At 37.0% G+C, this 21,057-nt stretch overlaps 1 protein-coding gene across 3 annotated transcripts in view; it reads left to right on the forward strand.

The window, feature by feature from the left end:
• Positions 1 to 20,785, forward strand: part of phkb (phosphorylase kinase, beta) — an 87,950-nt gene extending 67,165 nt beyond the window's left edge. For 2 of the 3 annotated variants that reach the window (XM_056248450.1, XM_056248448.1), the window contains 16 exons: positions 737 to 830; positions 7,403 to 7,486; positions 10,066 to 10,170; positions 10,451 to 10,533; positions 10,609 to 10,699; positions 12,508 to 12,566; positions 12,728 to 12,890; positions 12,969 to 13,050; positions 13,581 to 13,638; positions 15,264 to 15,354; positions 17,422 to 17,624; positions 17,884 to 18,018; positions 19,086 to 19,215; positions 19,385 to 19,492; positions 19,611 to 19,751; positions 20,523 to 20,785. In XM_056248450.1, the coding sequence (XP_056104425.1) occupies positions 737 to 830; positions 7,403 to 7,486; positions 10,066 to 10,170; positions 10,451 to 10,533; positions 10,609 to 10,699; positions 12,508 to 12,566; positions 12,728 to 12,890; positions 12,969 to 13,050; positions 13,581 to 13,638; positions 15,264 to 15,354; positions 17,422 to 17,624; positions 17,884 to 18,018; positions 19,086 to 19,215; positions 19,385 to 19,492; positions 19,611 to 19,751; positions 20,523 to 20,660 (1,765 nt within the window). In that variant the 3' untranslated portion in view covers positions 20,661 to 20,785. Of the gene's footprint in view, positions 1 to 736; positions 831 to 7,402; positions 7,487 to 10,065; positions 10,171 to 10,450; positions 10,534 to 10,608; positions 10,700 to 12,507; positions 12,567 to 12,727; positions 12,891 to 12,968; positions 13,051 to 13,580; positions 13,639 to 13,838; positions 13,930 to 15,263; positions 15,355 to 17,421; positions 17,625 to 17,883; positions 18,019 to 19,085; positions 19,216 to 19,384; positions 19,493 to 19,610; positions 19,752 to 20,522 lie in introns of all 3 variants that reach the window. The other variant, XM_056248449.1, reaches the window with a different exon arrangement.
• The last annotated feature ends 272 nt before the right edge of the window (positions 20,786 to 21,057 follow it).

Consider the following 21,057-nt stretch of genomic DNA (forward strand, 5'->3'; position numbering starts at 1 on the left):
CATATAGAAAACGAAAATTTTGAAGCTGTTTAAACCATGTTTTTAATAAGTAATTAGGATAAGAATATTTGAGTGTGAGTGTGTGCAGTTTACTTTGTAGAAGTACCCAAGTATTTTCAAGTTATGTTTTCCACACACCTTATTAGAAAAACCCTATTATAAAAACCCATAGGAAAATTTCGAGGGAACCACTGGCGAATTAGTCCTCCGTGTTTTGAAATTATCCCTGCAGCACTCTATTCTAGTTTTTTAATCATAAAAAAAGAATCATGTTCACCATGGTAGTTATGATGTTACATTTATTAGTATTATTTTCCAGTTGAAGGGTAAGGGTTGGGGTTCATATTATAATGTTAGGCATAATGCCACATTAAAGACAAATTGGATGTAATCATTTTTAATAGTTAAAAGTAAAAAAAATGTATTATATTTTCTTGAACTAGAACCAAATATCGCTATAATGTGATTCTTTTTTGAACAGGGGAATAGAATGTGACACAACAATTGCAACAATAGAATTGCAATGGAATGATTATTTTTTAAACACATGGGAGCACACAGGTGGTGATATCAAGAAAATAAGCCAGAAAAAAATAAATGATAACCTCTGTTGGCTTCTATAAGCTTGTCATTGTTTTTCCAATTCCTTTGATTCCACTAATGTTGCCGAAATGACACACCTTATCTTTAGTTGTGTTTAATGTTTGATTGTGTCTGTCTTGCTTGTGTCTTTCAGATTGCAGGTCTTCCTCAACACCTATGGCATTCAAACTCAGACCCCGCAGCAGGTGGAGCCCATTCAGATCTGGCCTCAGAAAGAGCTGGTGAAGGTATCCCGTTTCAATCAATCAAACTGACCACCAAACAAATCTTCCAGACTGATCCATTTCTGTGGCTGTCGCTCCATTAGATCATTGGCCAGTTTATCAAGTGGTTTGGATTGACGGGCACATCCCTCATGTCAGTTAGTGAATTATTTTTGCTTTCTCTTTAAGATTTACACCATGGCTCGAACCTCACCCGTGCACTATTGATGGAATTAGTTTGACAAAAGACTCTGAAAATAGTCTTTAATGTTTTCTCAAATGACCTTTGTAAACGTACTAGCAAAAGATTGACAATATATCAATAGAAAGCAGCGTTCATTTTTCTGACCAACCTGGTCTAAACTGGTCATCAGATTATTAGATTATTATCTTTTGCTAAATGTTTTTTTTGTGCTCATTCTGTTTGTAATCGACAGAACATGGAGCAATATGTGCGAGAGTGTTTACGTGTTTGTTCTTCTGTCTGTGGGTGTGTGTGTGGGTGTCACCGGAACGTGCAATTTACTGCAGTTTGGTTTAAAAGCTGTTTGAAATCAGACACCCAACAGTATCTGCTTCCCTTGACACTGTTCTATCTACGGTCGGTTTTGTGTGTGTGTGTGTGTGTGTGTGTGCACTCAAGTGTGCATTAGAGGGAGCGATAGTTTGCTAAGTATGCCTCTGTAAGGATGCTCGGAGCTCTTTGGAAAGAGCAGCCTACTTTAGATCAGCTGCAGAACCTTCGTTGCTGTCACCTTTCATGGTAAAAGACACAATATACACATTTTAATTTAATTAAATTTTTTAATTATTAATTTGTATTAATTTCCAATACTGTGCAAAAGTGTTCAGCTACCATTACTCCAATCTTCCATATCACACGATCCTTCAGAAATCGTTCTAATATTTTCTAATGTTCTGTTTAGCTATTATTATCAACGTTGAAAATATCTTTTTAATGATTCTTTGATGCATAGAATGTTTTGAACGGTAGTGTAGTTAATATTGAATCAATCTGTTAATTCTACATTCAATCAATTCTATTAATCCATAAATAAGTAAATCAATCAGCATTTATGGTCAACTTTTTGAGCAGCATGACTAATGTCCAAAATCTGAATAAATTATACACGGAAATCTAGCAACACTTCCATACTGGAACACTCCAGTCCTGCTATAATCAATACATCTTTCTTACTGTGCAAGCCATTCAGAGTTTTGGGATCTGGAGAACTCTCCCATTATAATAATTGAAGCTGTCTATACATGCTTATTTACTCTGTCTTTACCTTGTTGATAATATTGTTGACAATAATCTCTCACTTGCAATGCATATTGCCTATTACTCAGACTACATGGTAAGTGGTGCAACATGCAAATCTAAAATCTTTCTAAATTACTGTCTATGGATCTACTTTGGTTCTAAAGCTTCGTATTGAATGTCAGGTGATAATTCTCCAGCCCTCATTGTTGTGTGCCACAACAAAGATTGAAAATACATCCGTGGATGAGACTGCTTATGCAAACTTGCTTAGTTGTCTTTACCAATAACCTGTAAACTACTTGAAATTAATCTGATCTGCCATTGTATTTATGCAGAAATGTCTGTGATTGGTTACAATACTCAATTTTTTGCAGAATTACATTGTAAATGGAACATTTTGACACAGTGAGAGTTTATCAAAAAGCTCTCACCACAATTTCTTAATTGTTGCAGCTGTAATTGTTTTTACATTTTTATTTGATCAGTTGTGCAGCCCTAATGTACAGCCTTATCTTTAACAAAAACCTTTTGCCTGATATTCTTAAATAATCACGTCAAATACAAGCGCAGATAAGAGAGCAGTTCATAGGTTGACGTGCTGTTCCTGATTCAAGCGGCAAGGCTACAGAAAGTGATACGAGCGTGAACGTCTTAATTGTAGAATCCTGCGTATTAAAGAGGTTTGTTTCAACAACATCAGCACAGTGGCTTCACTGCCCCTCTTGATGTGCTACAGGCTTAGCATGCGTGACATTTGCAGGTTTCGTGTCAGGCATGTTGAGCTTCTGATTAGAGGCAGAGCGCTCTCGATTCGGTTGTGTCTTCCCCTCATTGCTATTCTGCACACAAATTGTCCAAGGTACAGAGATCCACAATGAGAGAAAAAGAGTTCTGGAGCATAAATCTCTCTCGAAAATGTTTTGACTACTGGATTTCGTCTAAATTAGCATCTATTTTCCTGTTTCGGTTGGATATGAGCTGGATTCTCCTCGGCAGGGGCTTATTGTTCTGGTATTTTTTTTTTTTTTTGTCGTGTTGTGCAGTACACTTTTGTATTGGAGTGTTATTCTGAGAATGTCAGACTGCAGGAGGTCAGAGAGAAATAGAGCTCCATCTATTGTCGTAAAGGTGTCGGCACACTCTTTGTACTCTGCACTGGAATATGATTACTGAGGCAAGCGTCACTATATGCAGGGAGGGGGGTTTGTTCTCAGTCTGTTAGGTTGCTAAGCTTCAGGAGAAGTGTACTATTACTTTTCTGAGCAATCAGTCTTGTGATTTTTACTTGGCAGACAATAAATCCCATCGATTTAGATTGAAGGGCAAACCTGAGCAGTGACGAGGCCATATATCTCCTAGTGGGTGGACATTGGTGAAATAGGGTGGCAGGGAGGCAGGAATACAATTCTGTGGCATGAATAAATCATGCGAATTACTGCTGTACTGTTCGGTGTTTTGCCCTGACATTGTATTTGTTGCCATTTTAAGTTGTGTGTCGTGACTGCACCTCTGCCTTTAAACATGTGGTTGATGAGTGTCACTGGCAAAGTGGTTTATGTGTTGGATGGAAAAGTCACTGCACATTGACTCAAATACCTCTGTTTAATCTCCTTGCACTGTTTTGTTCTGCTGAGACTCTTTACCGATAGTTCAACTTGCATGTAATTGTTACTGGGAGAGGACTAATCCGGCTAAAATTGAGACTGAATCACACAATGTGGACCAATTACACTGTTTAAAAATGTTGGGGTTTGTTTGTTTGTTTGTTTGTTTGATTGTTTGTTTGAAATAAATCAATACTTTTATTCAGCAAGGACACAAAAAAATGATCAGAAGTGACAAAAAATAGAATATTTAATTCTAGATTATATTACAATTTTATAATCATATAATATTTAGTACATATTTAAAATTCTATTTCAAATAAATGTTGTTCTTCAAACTTTCTCTTCATTATAGAATCCTGAAAAAAAACACCTTCAACTTTTCATTCTTTATTAAAGCTGCAGTAGGGAGTTTTGAGAAAACATTGACTTAGCCTGAAAATTTGAACAAGCGGAGCCTGTCGTGAACGCGCAGGCTAGTAAACAGGGCCACCGATAACAGCGGATAAAAAGTTATATGGCACATTCACTAATAGGGACTAAACGTCAATAAAATGCTTTACATTGACTATAGCCTGCCCATACTTTGACTACAAACTTGGTACTCAAATCATTATGTATTTTGCAATACATGTAACTTTATAACGTTGCACTCTTTCTATAAGTTATAAATAGCTAGTAAGATAACGTTAATATAACGATATATAATGCTAGATAAGGTGTGCTAGTACATTATTTCAGCAACATGACAAGCCAGTGAATTAGCAGGTTTCAATTGTTGCTTAGCAGAGTGCGTGACATTTTATCTACATGTTATGCGGCTAGAGTTTTGACACCGAGTCAATGGGCTCTGTGTAATTCTTTCTTTTTCGCTTGTTTATCGTCATCGGTCTTTTTCCCTTTACCTCTTTGTTTTATGAGCAGGTGTCACTCGAGAATTGGCAGTTTAGGTTGTTTCTCTGTCATAAGCACAGCTGCAGCTCGCCGGCAATCTTGAGTTTGAACGACGGCTCGCGCTCCGGCGCTCGCGCTGTGCAAGAGAGGGGTGTGATCAGCGCGTACACGAGCGTGATTGACACTGCTAAGACATTCCTCCTGGCTCTGATTGGTTGTTTCTGACCGGGAGCGTGTATTTCTTGCAAATGGCAATAGGACCACTAGGAGGAGCCAGAGGAGCTTGATTTTTACACAGATTATCTGTCTCATATTCTACTGTCAGGACATAATGACAGTTTTAGCAAATACATTTTTTCAAAAGTTACCTTCAGCAGCTTTAAGCAGCATCCCCATTTTCAACTAATAGACGGAACGCATTGACGTCACTTTCCCGCCAGAACACGCCCCCCTCAGCCGGACTGAGTGGCAAAATAGCTGCTGCGTGGCTGGAGTTAATAGGGGAAACTGCGAAAACGCGAGTAAAACAAACTATTATCAGTTTAAACTAAAACTTGGACTCGATATAGTGTTCCTTACAACTTACCAAAGATCCTGTGATCCATGGATATTGACATGCAGCCAGGAATCGTGTTTCCTGACATTTATATGTCCCTGATTTCGACGCCGGGGAAATAAGTTAAGAAAATTTGCCTGTAAACGTTTTATATAAATACAATATAGATAGGTCTAAATCCGAGTGATCACTTACATTAATGTTATACTGTATATCATCATATCGTCCAGCCCTAAAACTTGCATAGTTTTTTTGTCAGTGTTTATTTAAAAACATCCAATTATGCAGAATATAGTCTGTTCTGTAGCTTTTTGCAGTCTATAAAAATATACAGTACATTAGATTTCTGGTCAAATCTAGTTGTACAGTCAATCGCAAAGCTCTTTCCCGTTTTAGATGTGTTTTGTGTGTTTTTCACGGCATTCACGCTGAAAACAAATGCTGCCGCTCAGTCTTTTTGCCACTTAGGCCCCGTTCACACCGCAAGTCCTAATGCTCAATTCTGATTTTTTGCTCAGATCCGATTTTTTGATTGGCTGTTCACATTACCTTTTAAAATATGACCTATATCTGATTGCAGTGTGAACTGTTTGAGGTTTCAAACTAACCGGCATGCGCAAAAGAACAATAAAAATGACATCAGACGCAGCACGCGGTTGCACTAAAGTTCGGGAGGTTATGGAGGAAGTAAGCATATTCGCATTTATTTCATAATGTTTGTGTAATAGAAACTTTTGTGGGTTTATAGTTGCAAATTCACTACAGAGATCTGTGTGGATGCGTAGACGAAGCCAGGAGTGGTGGGAATATGACGTGAATATTTCACTGAGACGCTGTTCTCCTGTGTCCCCGTTCTTCCATTTCGTGTGCAATTTTTTCAAAAACGGAGCGGTTACGGTAGGTCCTTCTAGCTTGAATTGAAGTATCTCCCCATATACTACTTAGATCTAACACCTCACTCTCATTGACTCGCTTCATTGCTGTTCTCCATATCTAGTCAAGTTTTTAATGTTAGGCTACTGTCTGTGTCTGTTGTGTCTAGGGCTTCGCCGGCGCATAATTGTGACAAATGTCGACGTAGATTGACGTAAAAGTCGCATCAAATCCGCCTTGATTGTTCACACTGCGGCCGTATTGAAAAAATCAGATCTGGGTCTGATTCAGGACCACATATGTATGTGGTCTAAATCTGATTTGAAAAAATCAGATCTGGGCTAGATTTGAGTGTTCACATTACCTCTGAAGAAATCTGACCTGGTCACTTGACCCCAAAAAAATCAGATTTGGGCCACTTTTGCCTGCAGTGTGAACGGGGCCTTAGTGGGCGTGACCACATTCAAAATAAATTACTTAAAAAGAAAGGTAAGAAATGACCCCAATTCTTTGAACGGTAGCATATCTGTCTGGATCTGCTGACTTTGTGACGCTAAAAATAGTGTACATTTAGAGGTGGAACATTTTTTTTTCTAGCTATATATGCAAAATGGGATGAGTCTTATTAGACTTGTGCACAGTAGCATCATGGTGAGCTTTTGATACAGCACAGTTTTGCATTTTCTTCAGAAAATGCATTAATCTGGTTATTCCTATAATTTTGTGCAGCAAAGTGTAATGATTGAAAAATCTAGGCTAGAAAGCGAAAGTAACCAAGGAACCATGAACTTAACACCAGGTTGCTCCAAGGGAACAGAGACTCTAATAAGTGTACTGCAAGTTGAGATATATACAGTAAAAGTATCAGCTAAATGATAAATTAGTGATACAGAAGAGAGCAGCTTTCTTGAGGTCACAAGGAAGTTTTGTGAAAGTGTTATGCTCAAATAATGGCTTAATTGCTCAGATCTCTGTCTTAATTATTGTCACTAAGATCTTGTGAAAAATATCACAGCAGTACACTGAAACCAACTTAAAACTGCAAGGTAAACTGTCTGGTCTGGCTCATTCTGATTCTTCTTTGTCACACTATCCCCCGGTTTCATAGACAAGGCTAAAGCTAGTCCCAGACTAAAATGCATGTTTGAGCTGTTTTAACTTAAAGAAACTTGCACGAACACTTGCAACAACAAACTTGACCTTTTCTGCAGGGAAATAACCAGGCTTTCAGAATCAGCCACTGAACAAAACATGCATGTTATGAATTAAACCGCATGGTGCCTGTACTATAATGGCTCAGATAATACCTTTACACACATAATGGACACACACAGGCATTCTAGTCCTTAATGAGTGATTATATATATATATATATATTTATGTGTGCCTGTCTCTATTTTTCAAGGCATACCGCTTCCTTGCCATTAATAAGAAGCTTGGTTTGAGTGGGAGACCGGAGAGGCCCGTTGGCTGCATTGGCACTTGCAAGGTAAACAATGTTCTCTGTGCTGTAGCAAACTCTCCTGACAGGAAATATGCAAACATTTCCTCATTTACTTCAGCTCCTGCTCATTACAGTTCTTTGTGATTTATCCTCATTATAATTTAGAAGCTCAGAGTAACACAGTGCCTATGATAATTAAATATTATTCCAACTCTCCTTTAAAGGAATAGTTCACTGTCATTATGTACTCAGCCTCATGTCTGTATGGTGCTATTCTATCTCTAAAAGACAAAACTATTTTTTTCATGAATCTTTATAAAGATCTTTTCCATACTGCAACAGTTCATAGTGACCACATCTGCTAATCTCCAAAAATGACAAAATACCCACCAAAAACATTTTTAAAGTCACCTATATGATTGATATGAAAGACTGAAATTTAAGTTGGTATTGACTGATAATCTTGCTCCAGTGAGCTGTTCTTTTCAGGGAACCAGATAATATGGTTGACTTTTTGTACTGAACGAATCATTCACGTATCTGACTGATTTGTTCCCTTATGAAAGAAAAATATATTTACCAATATATTACTTGAAATATATTGTAATATATTGTAATATATTATTTTCCTTCCCATTTTCCAATATATTATATATTGAAATGCATGGAGTAATATATTGATGATACATATATTCTACAATATATTAAATATATTGTAAAATATTGCAAAATATACAAATGATTGCCGCTTTCAATATATTGAAATATATGGTAAATGAATATATAATATATGTAATTATATATCCGAAAATATATGCAATTTTATACTTATAAATATCCACCATAATGTATTACAATTTGTATGGAATAATGTATTGGTAATATATGTAAAGATATAGGGTCCCATGTATGTTCAATATATGGTAGAATATATTTCAATATATATATATATATATGAAATTATATGGAAATATATAAATAAAATATATGTATAGATGTGTGTTCAATATATTGTGGAATATATTTTAAATATATGTACAATTATATGGAAATATATACATACATATATGTCTAGATATGTGTTTAATATATTGTGGAATATATTTTAAATATATGTACAATTATATGGAAATATATACATACGATATAATGTAAAATTATAAATATATGTACATATATTGTTTATATCGAAATATATGTACATATATTGTACATATATCAATATATATTGAGAACATGCACATTCTGTAACGATGCAGGCAGGAATGAAGCGGAGATTGAATCCAATCGCAAGCACTTTAATAAACAAACAAACAAACAGGTAAACCAGGGTACACGACAGAACACTCAGAACAGGAACAGGGAACTCAGGACGGGAACAAGGAGACAACAACAAACATTACAACATCAAGAACTCACAAGGACTGAACTAAAACACAGGGCTTAAACACAAGGGAACACAAGCTAAACAAGATAACAAGGGGGCGTGGTTAAACTGAAACACTTGGGAAGACCAATCAACATAATGGGGAACAGCTGAACATGGGACAAGACACATGGCAGGATCACATGACAAACAGGGAATCACATGACAGACAAGAACAAGGAACAAGACAAAACCCACACCATGACACATACAATGTATGTACATATACAGTGATATAGTATTCAGTATAAGTACATGTAACATCTAAAATATATGAATACTTAATAAATATTCAACCTGCAATATATGTGCAAATCTTTATACCACATATTAACAGACTAAAGCCACCTTTATTTTTTTTTTAATCAGGCACAGATACTAAACCCAATTTGAGGTAGAGCTAAAACCACAAAACGCCTTGCATATGGTCAGACAAAGGAAATGTGATTGACTACATTTATTAACAGTGCAACATTTTTAAAGAGTGCCATTGAACAGAAAATATACAAATTATACAATATAAATTAAAGGAATTTCAATGACCAATGTCTGTTTCAAACTTGTCATATATAGAATGTCATATACACCTAGGATGACTTGAGGGTGAGTAAATCGTGGGCTAATCCCTTTAAGAAGACTTGGAAAATGGCACTCGATTTATATATGGAGTACTTTTATGGGTCTTTTGTTGTCATTTTTTAACCCTAACAGCCACTTGTCATAAAGATTCTTCAAAAGATCTATTTTTTTGTTCCACAAAAAAAAAAGTCAAATGAATTTGTGACGGCATGAGTGTAAATGCACACAAACCCTTTAACTGCACACAAACCAAAATTATGTCAAGAGGTGTAGATGATTGATTACAAGTCTATTGTTCGGTTCTAAAACTGCTGAGCCTCACTGCCTGCAGGCAGTTTAAGCATGATGACATTTTGGGGAAGATAAAAATAGGAACTCCAGAGTAATGATCTTCTGTATTTGATGGAGAATTGATTATGTTTAGTATGACAGTGGTGGGCTATATGCAGTAACTCACTTCTCACATAAATACAGAGAAAATTAGAGGGATCTTTATGTGTATATCTGTTCAGAGAGGATGGTATGTTTTATTTGCTGTCTGAGGTAAAGTATATGTCTTGATCTAACAGTCATCCATATAGTTGCAAGTAACGCAATGAGTAATTTCTCTCCCCCTCAGATTTATCGAATACTTGGAAAGACTGTGGTCTGCTATCCAATTGTCTTCGATCTCAGTGACTTCTACTTGTCCCAGGATGTCATGCTTTTGATAGATGATATTAAGGTGAGATATCACACCTCACTGGTTCCTCAGATGATGTTAGAAGAGGGTTCACTTTGTGTTTCATATTTTGTCTATCTTTCTATATAAAGAAAGAATCAAATTTAGGGCAGAAAATGGGCAATGGACAGAAACGTCCCCTATAAATCATCAGTGTCCACCCTCAGAGTTACAGTGTGGTTCTCCTGCTGTCTGCGCTGTGCTTGTATGTTTATGCTGCAATGTGATTGCCAAAGTTCCAGCGATCTCTTGTAATGCGGTTGTATTTACATGTGTTTTACAGAATGCCTTGCAGTTTATTAAGCAGTACTGGAAGATGTCAGGCCGGCCTCTCTTCCTGGTCCTTATCAGAGAGGACAACATTAAGTAAGAGGCTCTCCAATCAGCCAGAACCTAGTTTTGTTTATGAGTGGTACAGTAATGTCATCTCTTTCTTGCCAGGGGGAGCCGCTTCAACCCCATCCTGGACATGCTGGCATCTTTTAAGAAGGGAAACATTGGAGGAGTCAAAGTTCATGTGGACAGACTTCAGGTGCTGTACTTTTTTATAAGAAATGATTTAATTTGTAATGCGTCTAATTGTCTTCCAAAACCAGCCTTTTTCCACATCTTACAAAGACATGGGAATGTATTATTAAAGTAATATTAATGCATATTTCTCTCACTGAATGGTTCCATATTGTTAAATAAAAGTTTATATTCTGAGAAATCTGAGTGCATACGTCACTATAGAGAGAAGACTTGTCGTTTCACCAGAAGTTGGAGTTATGTAATTTTGATTCAAAATTATGAGATAAAAAGGCTTTGACAGTAACATGCTGTAAGAAAAAATGATGTGGGCGTCGAAGATCTCAAAAATGAAGTTTATTACAGCATAGCAGTGGCAAGGTACACGAAGCACCGTGAGTTCACCGGCGTCCTTTTATCCTGTTACAGTTTACCTCTCTTAATGTTGTAACAGCTGTGTTCTGTATGTTAATGAAGTTGAGACACCCCATTGTCTGAGAAGGTTCTCGGTGTCCCACACACATTCCCATTCTACAATTGACTACCATTTGTTCAGGATGTGATCAACCCAAATGGTGAAGAAACAATATAACTTCACTTCCTTCATCTCTATGATAATTAAGCCATTTTGGGGATGAGCTCATTCTAAAATATATTTTGGAGTGGAATCTGGGTCGAGGCAGACTACAATTTCTTACAATGCTTTTAGACAATAAATTGCGTGATTTTTTTTCATTTCATGGCAACATGGGTAATCCAGTTGAACAATGATCCAGATCAGATCATAGTGGCTGAAAAAAAAAAAAAAAAAAAAAGTTTTAGAGAGGTCTAGTCAAAGAAGGATGACATAGCAGGACCTTGAAAAGAGCAGTATAGCTATTTTCACTGAAATAACAAATTTTGTGTTAATTAACATGTGTATTGTACAAGTGCATTGTGTCTTTACTCAGTTTCCCTTTGTGCAATATTTTGTACACAAATTTTCATCCACAGAGTTCGGCATTATAGAGAATTTTAAGATGAGGGCAAATACTTATTTGCTGTACTGTAGTCGCTTAGTGTGTTGATTAACAGTCATTTAGAACATATTGTATTATAATGTAATATTGCATGATGTATCTAAATGCCTTTGTATTCCCTTTGGTCTATCAGGGGTTTTCAAAGTGTGGGGCGCGCAGGGGAGGCACGGGTGAAATGACAATGTCAATCGATAGGGATTTTTCTATATAGTTTATCTGTATGTAAATGCATGTGTGCAGCGCAGGACTGCTTAAACGCGATTGAGCAGCAAAGAAATATCAATTAATAAGAAGAAAGAGTGGGACATGCTTGATGATGAATTATTAAAAGCACAATAAACTGTGAAAGTGAACTGAATTCGGTGCTGACAGGCACCTTTCTGTGGCGCACATCCGAAGGGCACGAGTGCTGAATTCAGTTCACTTTCACAGCTTATTATTGCTCTTGAAAGGTCAAATACACACATTTATGTGTCAAAATGCCCATTTTGGTGAGCATTCACGTAACATTGTCAGTTAGGTGAAAGTAAACAGTTAAGCGAAATTATCATTATATTGGATCTATACGTAAGGTCTTAAAGTGACAGCAGCCTCATAAAGGCCTACCTGCTACAACAAAAGAAAAAGAAAATCATTCACTGCTCTTGACTAAATATCTTTCATAGCTTTATTAAGAATCTGTGTGTAATTCATACAGTGCAATTCATTCAATGTGGTTTAACTGAAGGACGCCATCATGCATGTTATGTTGTGTTATGTCTTTGACTTTGAAAACCCCTGTTCTAATGTAACATTCTTTGTGGAAACTTTATAGACCCTGATATCAGGCGCTGTGGTGGAGCAATTGGATTTCCTACGTGTCAATGAAGCCGAGTAAGATTTAACCTTCCTTTGCACCATTTATTTTCCTCTTCACCTTTGTTCAATATGGTACACTTATTGAAGCAATGGAAGGAAACTGTCTTCACAGTTTCTAAGGCATGCAGCAGATTCATAATCCATTTCTTTTTTCCATAATACATTCCTCTGAGTAGGATCCCAGAGTTTAAGAGCTTCGAGGAGCTGGAGTTGCCCAAGCATTCGAAGGTGAAGCGTCAAACCAGCACGCCGAACGCCTCTGACCTGGAGCAGCAGCCTGAGATCAACGTCGAGGAATGGTTCCACAAGTCCACATCTGAGATTCTACAGAAATTCAATGTGAGCCTAACTATCCTGCCTGGGTGTGATTATGAGTTTAATATAGGTGCTCTTATATAACTCATATTCTGTTATCAGGACTGTGACTGTCTGGCCAGTCAAGCCCAGCTGGCCAGTATTCTCCTCAAAAAAGAAGGCCCAGACTTCTTTGATAAAAACGGTATGTGCTTTAGTCACCCAAATAGTACATAATTCATGAGATATTTATTATTAGTTCAGTAAAATATGTCTCTACCTCTGAAATGTCAGGTATTTTTACTAAAGTTGTAATGATTAAGTGTAAGGCCAGAGTATTTCAGTGCTATTGAAATGGTGAGCTTTTTAAAAAGCCACAGGACGTCTTACTGCAATGGCTGCTTTTAAAGCTCATCTGAATGAAATGTCCACTGCTGTAATCCATTTACTGCCTTCATGGATAAGCAAGTGGGTTGGCAATGCTTGTCGTGGTCTTAATTCCCGTAGCTACAGTTTATCTCATAGCTCAAGACTGTTCACACTCTTAAACGGACCTATTGAACAAGCGCAGAGCGATTAAATACATGCTTATATGTGATTTTATGTTGCAAGCCGGAGCTTCCACGTGTGTTTGCGCCTAAATGCTCCAGGGATGTTGTCTTACAGACTACACTAAGGCTGAAAATATATATTTTTTATGGTTAACATGCCATTCCTAACCCTCTGTATGTCCAGAGAATCTCAAGGATGACTTGGAGAGAATCTACAGAAGAGCTGGGAGCAGGAAGCTTTGGTAAGTTTTTCCTCTTTTCACTGCACTCACCGGAAGCATTTAGAGTTTCACTTATTTTCTCCTCATTATAGTTGGGTAAAATGATCAACTCTTGATATATTTATGGCTATTTTGTTTTTTACCTGTTATGTGTATTTGTCTAATGTTACGTGCAACTATGCGCATACGTATATATTTTTAAACACGCAAACCTCATGTAGGCTGGCGGTGCGTAGTGCTGCGGCTGTTATCCAGAAGTTTCCCGGTTCTATAGCTCCTCATATAACCACTATATTGGTCCATGGCAAGCAGGTAATTGGGCGGTGGGGTAAACAACCTCTGCATGTGTGGTGTAACTGTTGAATCCGTGCTGAAGGATGTGTTAACTCATGAGCACGCAGCATTCATCATTTGTTGTTGTTTTTCTTTACATCCGCTTAGTCAAGCTCTTTATTATCATGCACAGAGAAACCATGGAGCTCATTAGTTGTTTTTTTCTTTCTTTTATAATTGTTATTTATAATTGCGCCTATGGTAATGTTTTTTTTTGAAGTTGAGCTTTTTTATATCCTTCATAACACAAATTGATGCCTCTTAGCTGGGGTTATCACTGTAACAGTGTCTCATTTGCAATTTGTTTGTGAGCTTAACTCCATTATGTCTGTGGCAGTATAACCTGGAAAAGGAATCCATCAGCTAAACATGAAATTGGTGAAAATAGGTTCTCATAGCTCAAATGATGCTAAAGTCATGTATTCAATTTCCAGGGAACACACCTACTGATAAAACGTATACACTGAATACACTGTAAGTTACTTTGGATAAAAGCGCCTGCCAAATAAATGTATGAATAAATGGAAATGTGAATTACGAAAGTGTTAGGAAGTGTAACTTCAGTCCAGGAGCAACAACAGCATAGTTTAAATGCCCAATGCCACTTTGTCACTTTGAGATGCTGAGCTCTCCTGATCGTTTTCGTCCCAGAGGGCCCAGCTTTAAATATTAATGATTTAAATGCTGCAGGGGGTCAAAATCTTGGAATATAACATCATCTCATTTATTCAAATGAGCATCATGCTGCATTACAATTAGACTTCAAACTATTTAAAGTTTAAAGAAGTTTGGCGGGGTTCACACAGTTCTTGTAACAAGTCTTTTTGGTGATATATGTAAAATGAATCACTGTTGAGCTCCAACTATATTTGTCATTGCTTATGAGGCAGCAAGTCTTATATAGACTATCTGTCAAAAGTTTGGGGTCGGTAGGATTTTAAAAAATGTATTTTAAAGAAGTTTCTTATGCTCACCAAGACTGCATTTTATTTGATCAAAGAAACAGTAAAAATGTCATGCTTTCTTCCAGATCCTTTAATCAATAGGACGTAACAGCATTCATTTGAAATAGAAATCTTATGTAACATTGTAAATGTCTTTACTGTCACTTTTGATTTTATTTTGAATTTAATGTATCCTTTCTCAATAAAAGTATTGATTTATTTAAAAAATCTTTCTGACCCCAAACTTTTGAACAGTAGTGTATACATTTTAGTAATAAACTATGTTTTATAATAGACTGTAGTCCAATTCAATTTCTGTTTGGCTCCATTGAATGAGTGAGTATATCTCTGTTGTGTTGTGTTCACCAGGTCCATTGTGCGCCTTGCTGCCAGTCTCTTAACTAAACTAGTGGACAGCCTTGCTCCGAGCATTACTAGTGTTTTAGTGCATGGCAAGCAGGTAAGTGAAAAACAGGAACAGGGGCCTAAGTAATTGATAAGATATGAACGAACAAGTCAAAAATGTAATGAAGTCAAACATTTGAATGTTCACTGATTATAAGAAGGTTAAAATTAGCTTAGAATCTTTTTCTCTTCACATCAGTTGTATGCCGAAGTCATGATGGACTCCTCTTCCTATTACACAACAGAATAATAGCTAATTGCATCAGTCATCATCACTGGCAAAGCTAACCTGCTTTCATTTGAAGCTTAACTATTCCTTTTGCAGCAAAAATCGCTTTTACCCAGAACGCCTGCAACCATCCCATTGTTCGTGCATTACATTTACCCTCAGTGTATATTTACCTTTTATTTGCTTTGTGTTGAGACAAACATTACTTGTGGTGTGGAGTGTTTGTTTAATGAACTGCCATAGTTTCCTAACATAGTCGTGTTTAGCCCCTGGTGGTTGTGAAATGATTCATCAGAGTTGCACACTAGCAGTGAATCTGCATATAAATTGCATCCTAGGGGCCTAATGTTGTGGGTAAGATAAATGGGTACGTTTTGGTTTGAAAATGGGTCATTCTTTGCATACAAGAGCAGTCTGAGCTGACCTGCATGTAGAATCATAGTCTTAGCCTTATTTAATTTAAAGAAGCCGAGCCTTTTTCTTTGTGCTCCCTATTTAATGTGTATTTGGGTAAATTGCCATAGCAGAGCAATATTGATGTCTGCTGGGAACTATAAGGAGATAGCCACCACATACTTAAGCCAGATTCAAAATGTAATTTTTTATTGCATAGATAACAAAATATTACCAAAGACCAAGTGGCTTCTGCTAACAAATCACACTAGACTGATTTTTTTTCTTCTAACATTTGAGAACCACAAAGTACCCAAGTAGATTTTATCTTTTAAAATCCAACAAACAAGTTTTTGGTAAATGTATGCTATATTTTGATGTCTAATACAGTGGTATTCATAAATATCAGAGATGCCCAAGCCAGTGCCCGCAGTCCAAAGGTGGCACCTGATGACCTTTGATTTGGCCTGCCATGCGATCATAAGGAAAAATAGGAAAAAACATTGAAATTATAAATATAATTTATTTAAAAAAAAAATTTGTTTATTATTTGTTTGGTTTAACATTTATTTTATTTTATTTATACATATATATATATATATATATATATATATATATATAATGTGTGTGTGTGTTTATAAAATATAGTTGGATATAAAGCAACATTTACTTTCAGCCCACAGCCTTCAATCAAGATTTTTGCCCTTCATAGTAAAAAGTTTGCATACCTCTGATATATATATATATGTGTGACCGCTGTAATAATGTTGTAATTTTTATGCAGATCTCAGATCTGCAGTGTTTAATAGAACATCTTGTATAGACCTACACCCCACATTCATTCATATTATTTGGGAGCTTTTCTTGAAAAGGATAGATGTACTGGAATGCTGTGAATTTTTGATTTATACAAAACACTCTTTTGATAATTCATAAAATTTCCTTTTCCTTTAAATCCTCGCTTGTCTGGCTTATGCTACTCTGAGCAATTTCTGAACTTTGTATTTTGAGCACTTCTTGCGTTGTTTTTGCCTCTTCACGATGATTCGCTTGGTTTAGTCCTCAGTTGTAAGTCGCTTTGGATAAAAGCGTCTGCTAAATGACTAAATGTAAATGTCATAACTACACTGTATTTTGTGAATTGGTGGCTAATTTGTATTATTTCTTATAACCTCATTTGTACATTTTAATGCTTACGCCTCACTGATGGTTAGATATAGGGGTGGACCTTTCATGTTTACGCTCTTTATAAAAATCAAAAATTTCCATACACATCACATTGTACAAATTCAAACACAAATTCAAACGAAATCACCACCTGGTAAAATAGTTATTTTTTCTCATGATATCTGGTTGGATTTATACGTTTTAAAAAGAGATGATACTGGTTTGAGTCATTGCAGTACATTTAAAACCCCTTCAAAGAAATAGAAATGACCAAAATGCTTATCTGACAAATCATCCATCGTGATACAGACTGACGACAGTTCTGATTACTAGGTGACTCTGGGACTGTTTGGGCATGAGGAGATTGTGATCTCGAACCCACTGTCTCCGGGGGTCATAAAGGACATCATATACAGCAAGTGCAGCCCTCACGGCGAGCGAGAGGCCGTGCTGCAGCAAGAGCTGGTCATCCACATTGGCTGGATCATCTCCAACACCCCAGAGCTGTTCAGTGGCATGCTGAAGATCCGTGTGGGGTATGCTGGCCCTTCTCTTTTCAGATAATGAGCTTCACAACATGAGCCTAAATAATAGAAATAACATGTTCACATCTCTAAATAATGAATATACTGTATTGCATTAGGTTCTGCACATTATTAACATTTCTGAAATGCACTTTCTGTAAAGCTGCTTTGAAACAATGTGTATTGTGAAAAGCGCTATACAAATAAATTTGAATTGAATTGACACGGGTTTCCTTAACAAACTTTCTTGTCATGCCCATGTTTCAATCAGGTGGATTGTTCAAGCAATGAAACATGAGTTGAAGATTCGTGCTGGGGACATGCCACCTCAGGACATCTACCAGATGTCCCCTAGTGATGTCAAACAGCTCCTGCTGGATGTCCTCCAGCCTCAACAGAATGGCAGGTACAGGATGCCCACCATCTGTGTGTTTCTGTAGATTCCTGCCAAACGTGAATGATTTTCCGTGTCCATTCGCAACAGTAGTATACAGTTTATCATCATTTATATATTCCTAGTTTTCTTTTTAATTGGGCAACTAACGATTATTTTTAAATAAGAACCTGATATTCTGATAATGAACACCATCATCCAAAACTTGGGATCAGCAATATTATTTATTTTTTGAAAGAATTTAATACTTTTTTTCTGCAAGGACGCATTAAAGGGGCACTTGGCAACTCTAGTCATTTCTTCTCTGATTTTCACTTTTGTTGTCGCATGTTTTCTCATCGAGCTCCCCCTACAGCTGTGCGGCGTATATTTTCACAACACTGTCTTAAAAAAACTCACTTGCGGCACCTTCCTCCCGCTTTCTACCGCTGCTCATGTGCATTTGTTATTATCGGAGCCGGCCAACTTTATTGTCTGGAGCTATGTCTACCGAGGTGGGTAATACATCATACACAGTATCATAGAATTATGTCGAATTACCATAAAGCAGTTCGTGTTTCTCGCTCGTTCTCGCTTCTCACGAGACTTCTATGGGGTGGCAGTGGCTCAGTGGTTCATGTAGGTTGTCTACAAACCGGAAGGTTGGTGGTTCAATCCCCGGTTCCACTTGACCAAGTGTCGAGGTGTCCATGAGCAAGACACCTAATCCCAGCTACTCCCGACGAGCTGGATGGCGCCTTGCATGGCTGCCGTCGCCCGTCGGTGTATGAATGAGAGAGTGAATGGGTGAATGTGAGGCAAATTGTAAAGCGCTTTGGTGGCCATTGGGTCTGTGAAAGCGCTATATAAATGCAGTCCATTTACCATTTCTATTTCCAACTTACCGGGACGTTAGTCCCGATGTTGCAAGGTTGGTTTTCCGCCTGGGAACGCTGGGGGGAGCGGGGAAAGTCACCTGAATTTTGAATGGATAATTTATGTATTATCTCCCAAATGAATCTAGCTGCAGAGTTAGCCTTCAGGGATTTGTCCATTTTAACAATTTGGATGATTTGTTTTGGTCTTCCATGTTTCTATAGATCGTGGCTTCATAGACGTCAGATAGATGGCTCCCTCAACCGCACCCCTCTCGGCTTCTATGACCGCGTTTGGCAAATCCTAGAGAGAACACGTAATGGCATCATGGTTGGAGGAAAAAGTCTCCCTCAGGTTACTCCTCCAAAACCTTTGATCATTTTTTTGTAAATATTAAGCATAGTATTGCAGAGGAACTGTAGTTCTGGCGAAATAATGTCCCTGTATTGCATCATTAAAGGACCGTTTTAAATGTGTTCACAATATCTGCGTTTGGAGATAACCATCTTTCACTCTTTTGCAGCAACCTACTCTGTCAGATATGACCATGTATGAAATGAATTTTTCTCTGTTGGTGGAGGACACATTAAAGAACATCGTTTTGGCTGAGTACAGGCAGATAATTGTGGAGGTTAGGCACAATTTGTCCCTTCTGCAGCCCTAACTTATTTTGAATTTGTACTCTAACGTATTATTCACCTTATCTGCTGTTTGACTCTATGTTTGTGTCTTTGATGACCTGAATGCAGCTGTTGATGGTGGTGTCAATTTTGCTGGAAAGAAACCCAGAGCTGGAGTTTCAGGAGCCGGTGGATTTGGACCAGTTGGTTAAGGATGCCTTTGCTGACTTTCAGAAAGACCGCAGCAGACTGGAGGGCTCTGGGAAACGGGTGAGGGCAGATTTAACATGGGAAAGCTTTCAAGTTCAAGAAGTGAATTATTAAGGGAATTATTATTGTCAAATATTATTACAGATGAACAGTTTTCTATTTTAATACATTTTAAAATGTAATTTTTTTTCCTGTGATGCAAAGCTGAGTTTTCAGCATCATTACTCACATGATTGTCACATGATCATGTGAGTAATGTGACTTCGTTGTCACATGATCCTTCAGAAATCAATCTAACATGCTGATTTGCTGCTCAAGAAACATTTATTATTATTATTATCAATGTTGAAAACAGTTGTGCTGCTGTATATTTTTGTAGAAACCATGATGTATTTCTTTCAGGATTATTTGATTAAAAGAAATCTTCTATTTATACATTATAAATATCTTTACTGTCACTTTTGATCTATTTAATGCATGCTTGCGGAATAAAAGTATTGATTTCTTCCTAAATAAAAAAAGAAATCTTAACAAACCCCAATCTTTTTAAAACTTAAAAAAGACTTTACAGTAAAACAAAAAATATATTGACTAAATACACTTTTAATAATGTCCGTTCAGTGCTTTTGCCTGCCACAGTTATGTAATTGTCTTTGAATTATATTATATTATAAATGCAATTAATTAATCAATCAGCATATCATGTAATGAATAGATTGAGAGCCCTGATGTAATGTACTTTAAAGCGCAGCAGCCAGTATGAATTTGAATGGCAGGTACACTTGCATAAGCATTTTGTGGTGATGTTACTAAGATAAATAAAATCCACAGGATAACATGGAGGCCTTCTACAACACACCAGCCCTGGGGAAACAAGGCACGTCCAGTTACCTGACCAAGGCAGTAATGATCCAGCTGCTGCAGGGAGAGGTGAAGCCCAGTAAAGATGACCCGTGTTCTGTCAGCTAAAGCACTTAGACTGCCATACACACCCAGTCTCGCTAACATGGGATTGTTTTTTGTTTTTGTCTGGAATATATGATATAGCATATAAATTAAAATAAATCATTTCAGAACCTTGAAAGTTATGCCCACATTTAAAAAAAAAAAAGAAAGAAAGTTTGCATTATTCGCCTCCCAGAGCTTATTGTATAAGAACCATCTTGAAAAGATTTTTTTCATCAGGTCCTTTATCAATACCAGCACACAACTTGGCTTTGTCAAGAGAACCACATGCCTCATTGCAAACTATTAAGTTAGGATCAAAATACCATCACATTGTACACTAAGGAACTGAACTAACTGCATGTCATTATTTCAGGATGTGGTTTGAATAGTGACGTAGATGTTGTTGGTTGTGAACTTA

The sequence above is a fragment of the Rhinichthys klamathensis genome, unplaced genomic scaffold (assembly GCF_029890125.1).
Source record: "Rhinichthys klamathensis goyatoka isolate OS25496 unplaced genomic scaffold, OSU_Roscu_1.1 h1tg000055l_1, whole genome shotgun sequence".
Lineage (NCBI taxonomy): Eukaryota > Metazoa > Chordata > Actinopteri > Cypriniformes > Leuciscidae > Rhinichthys > Rhinichthys klamathensis.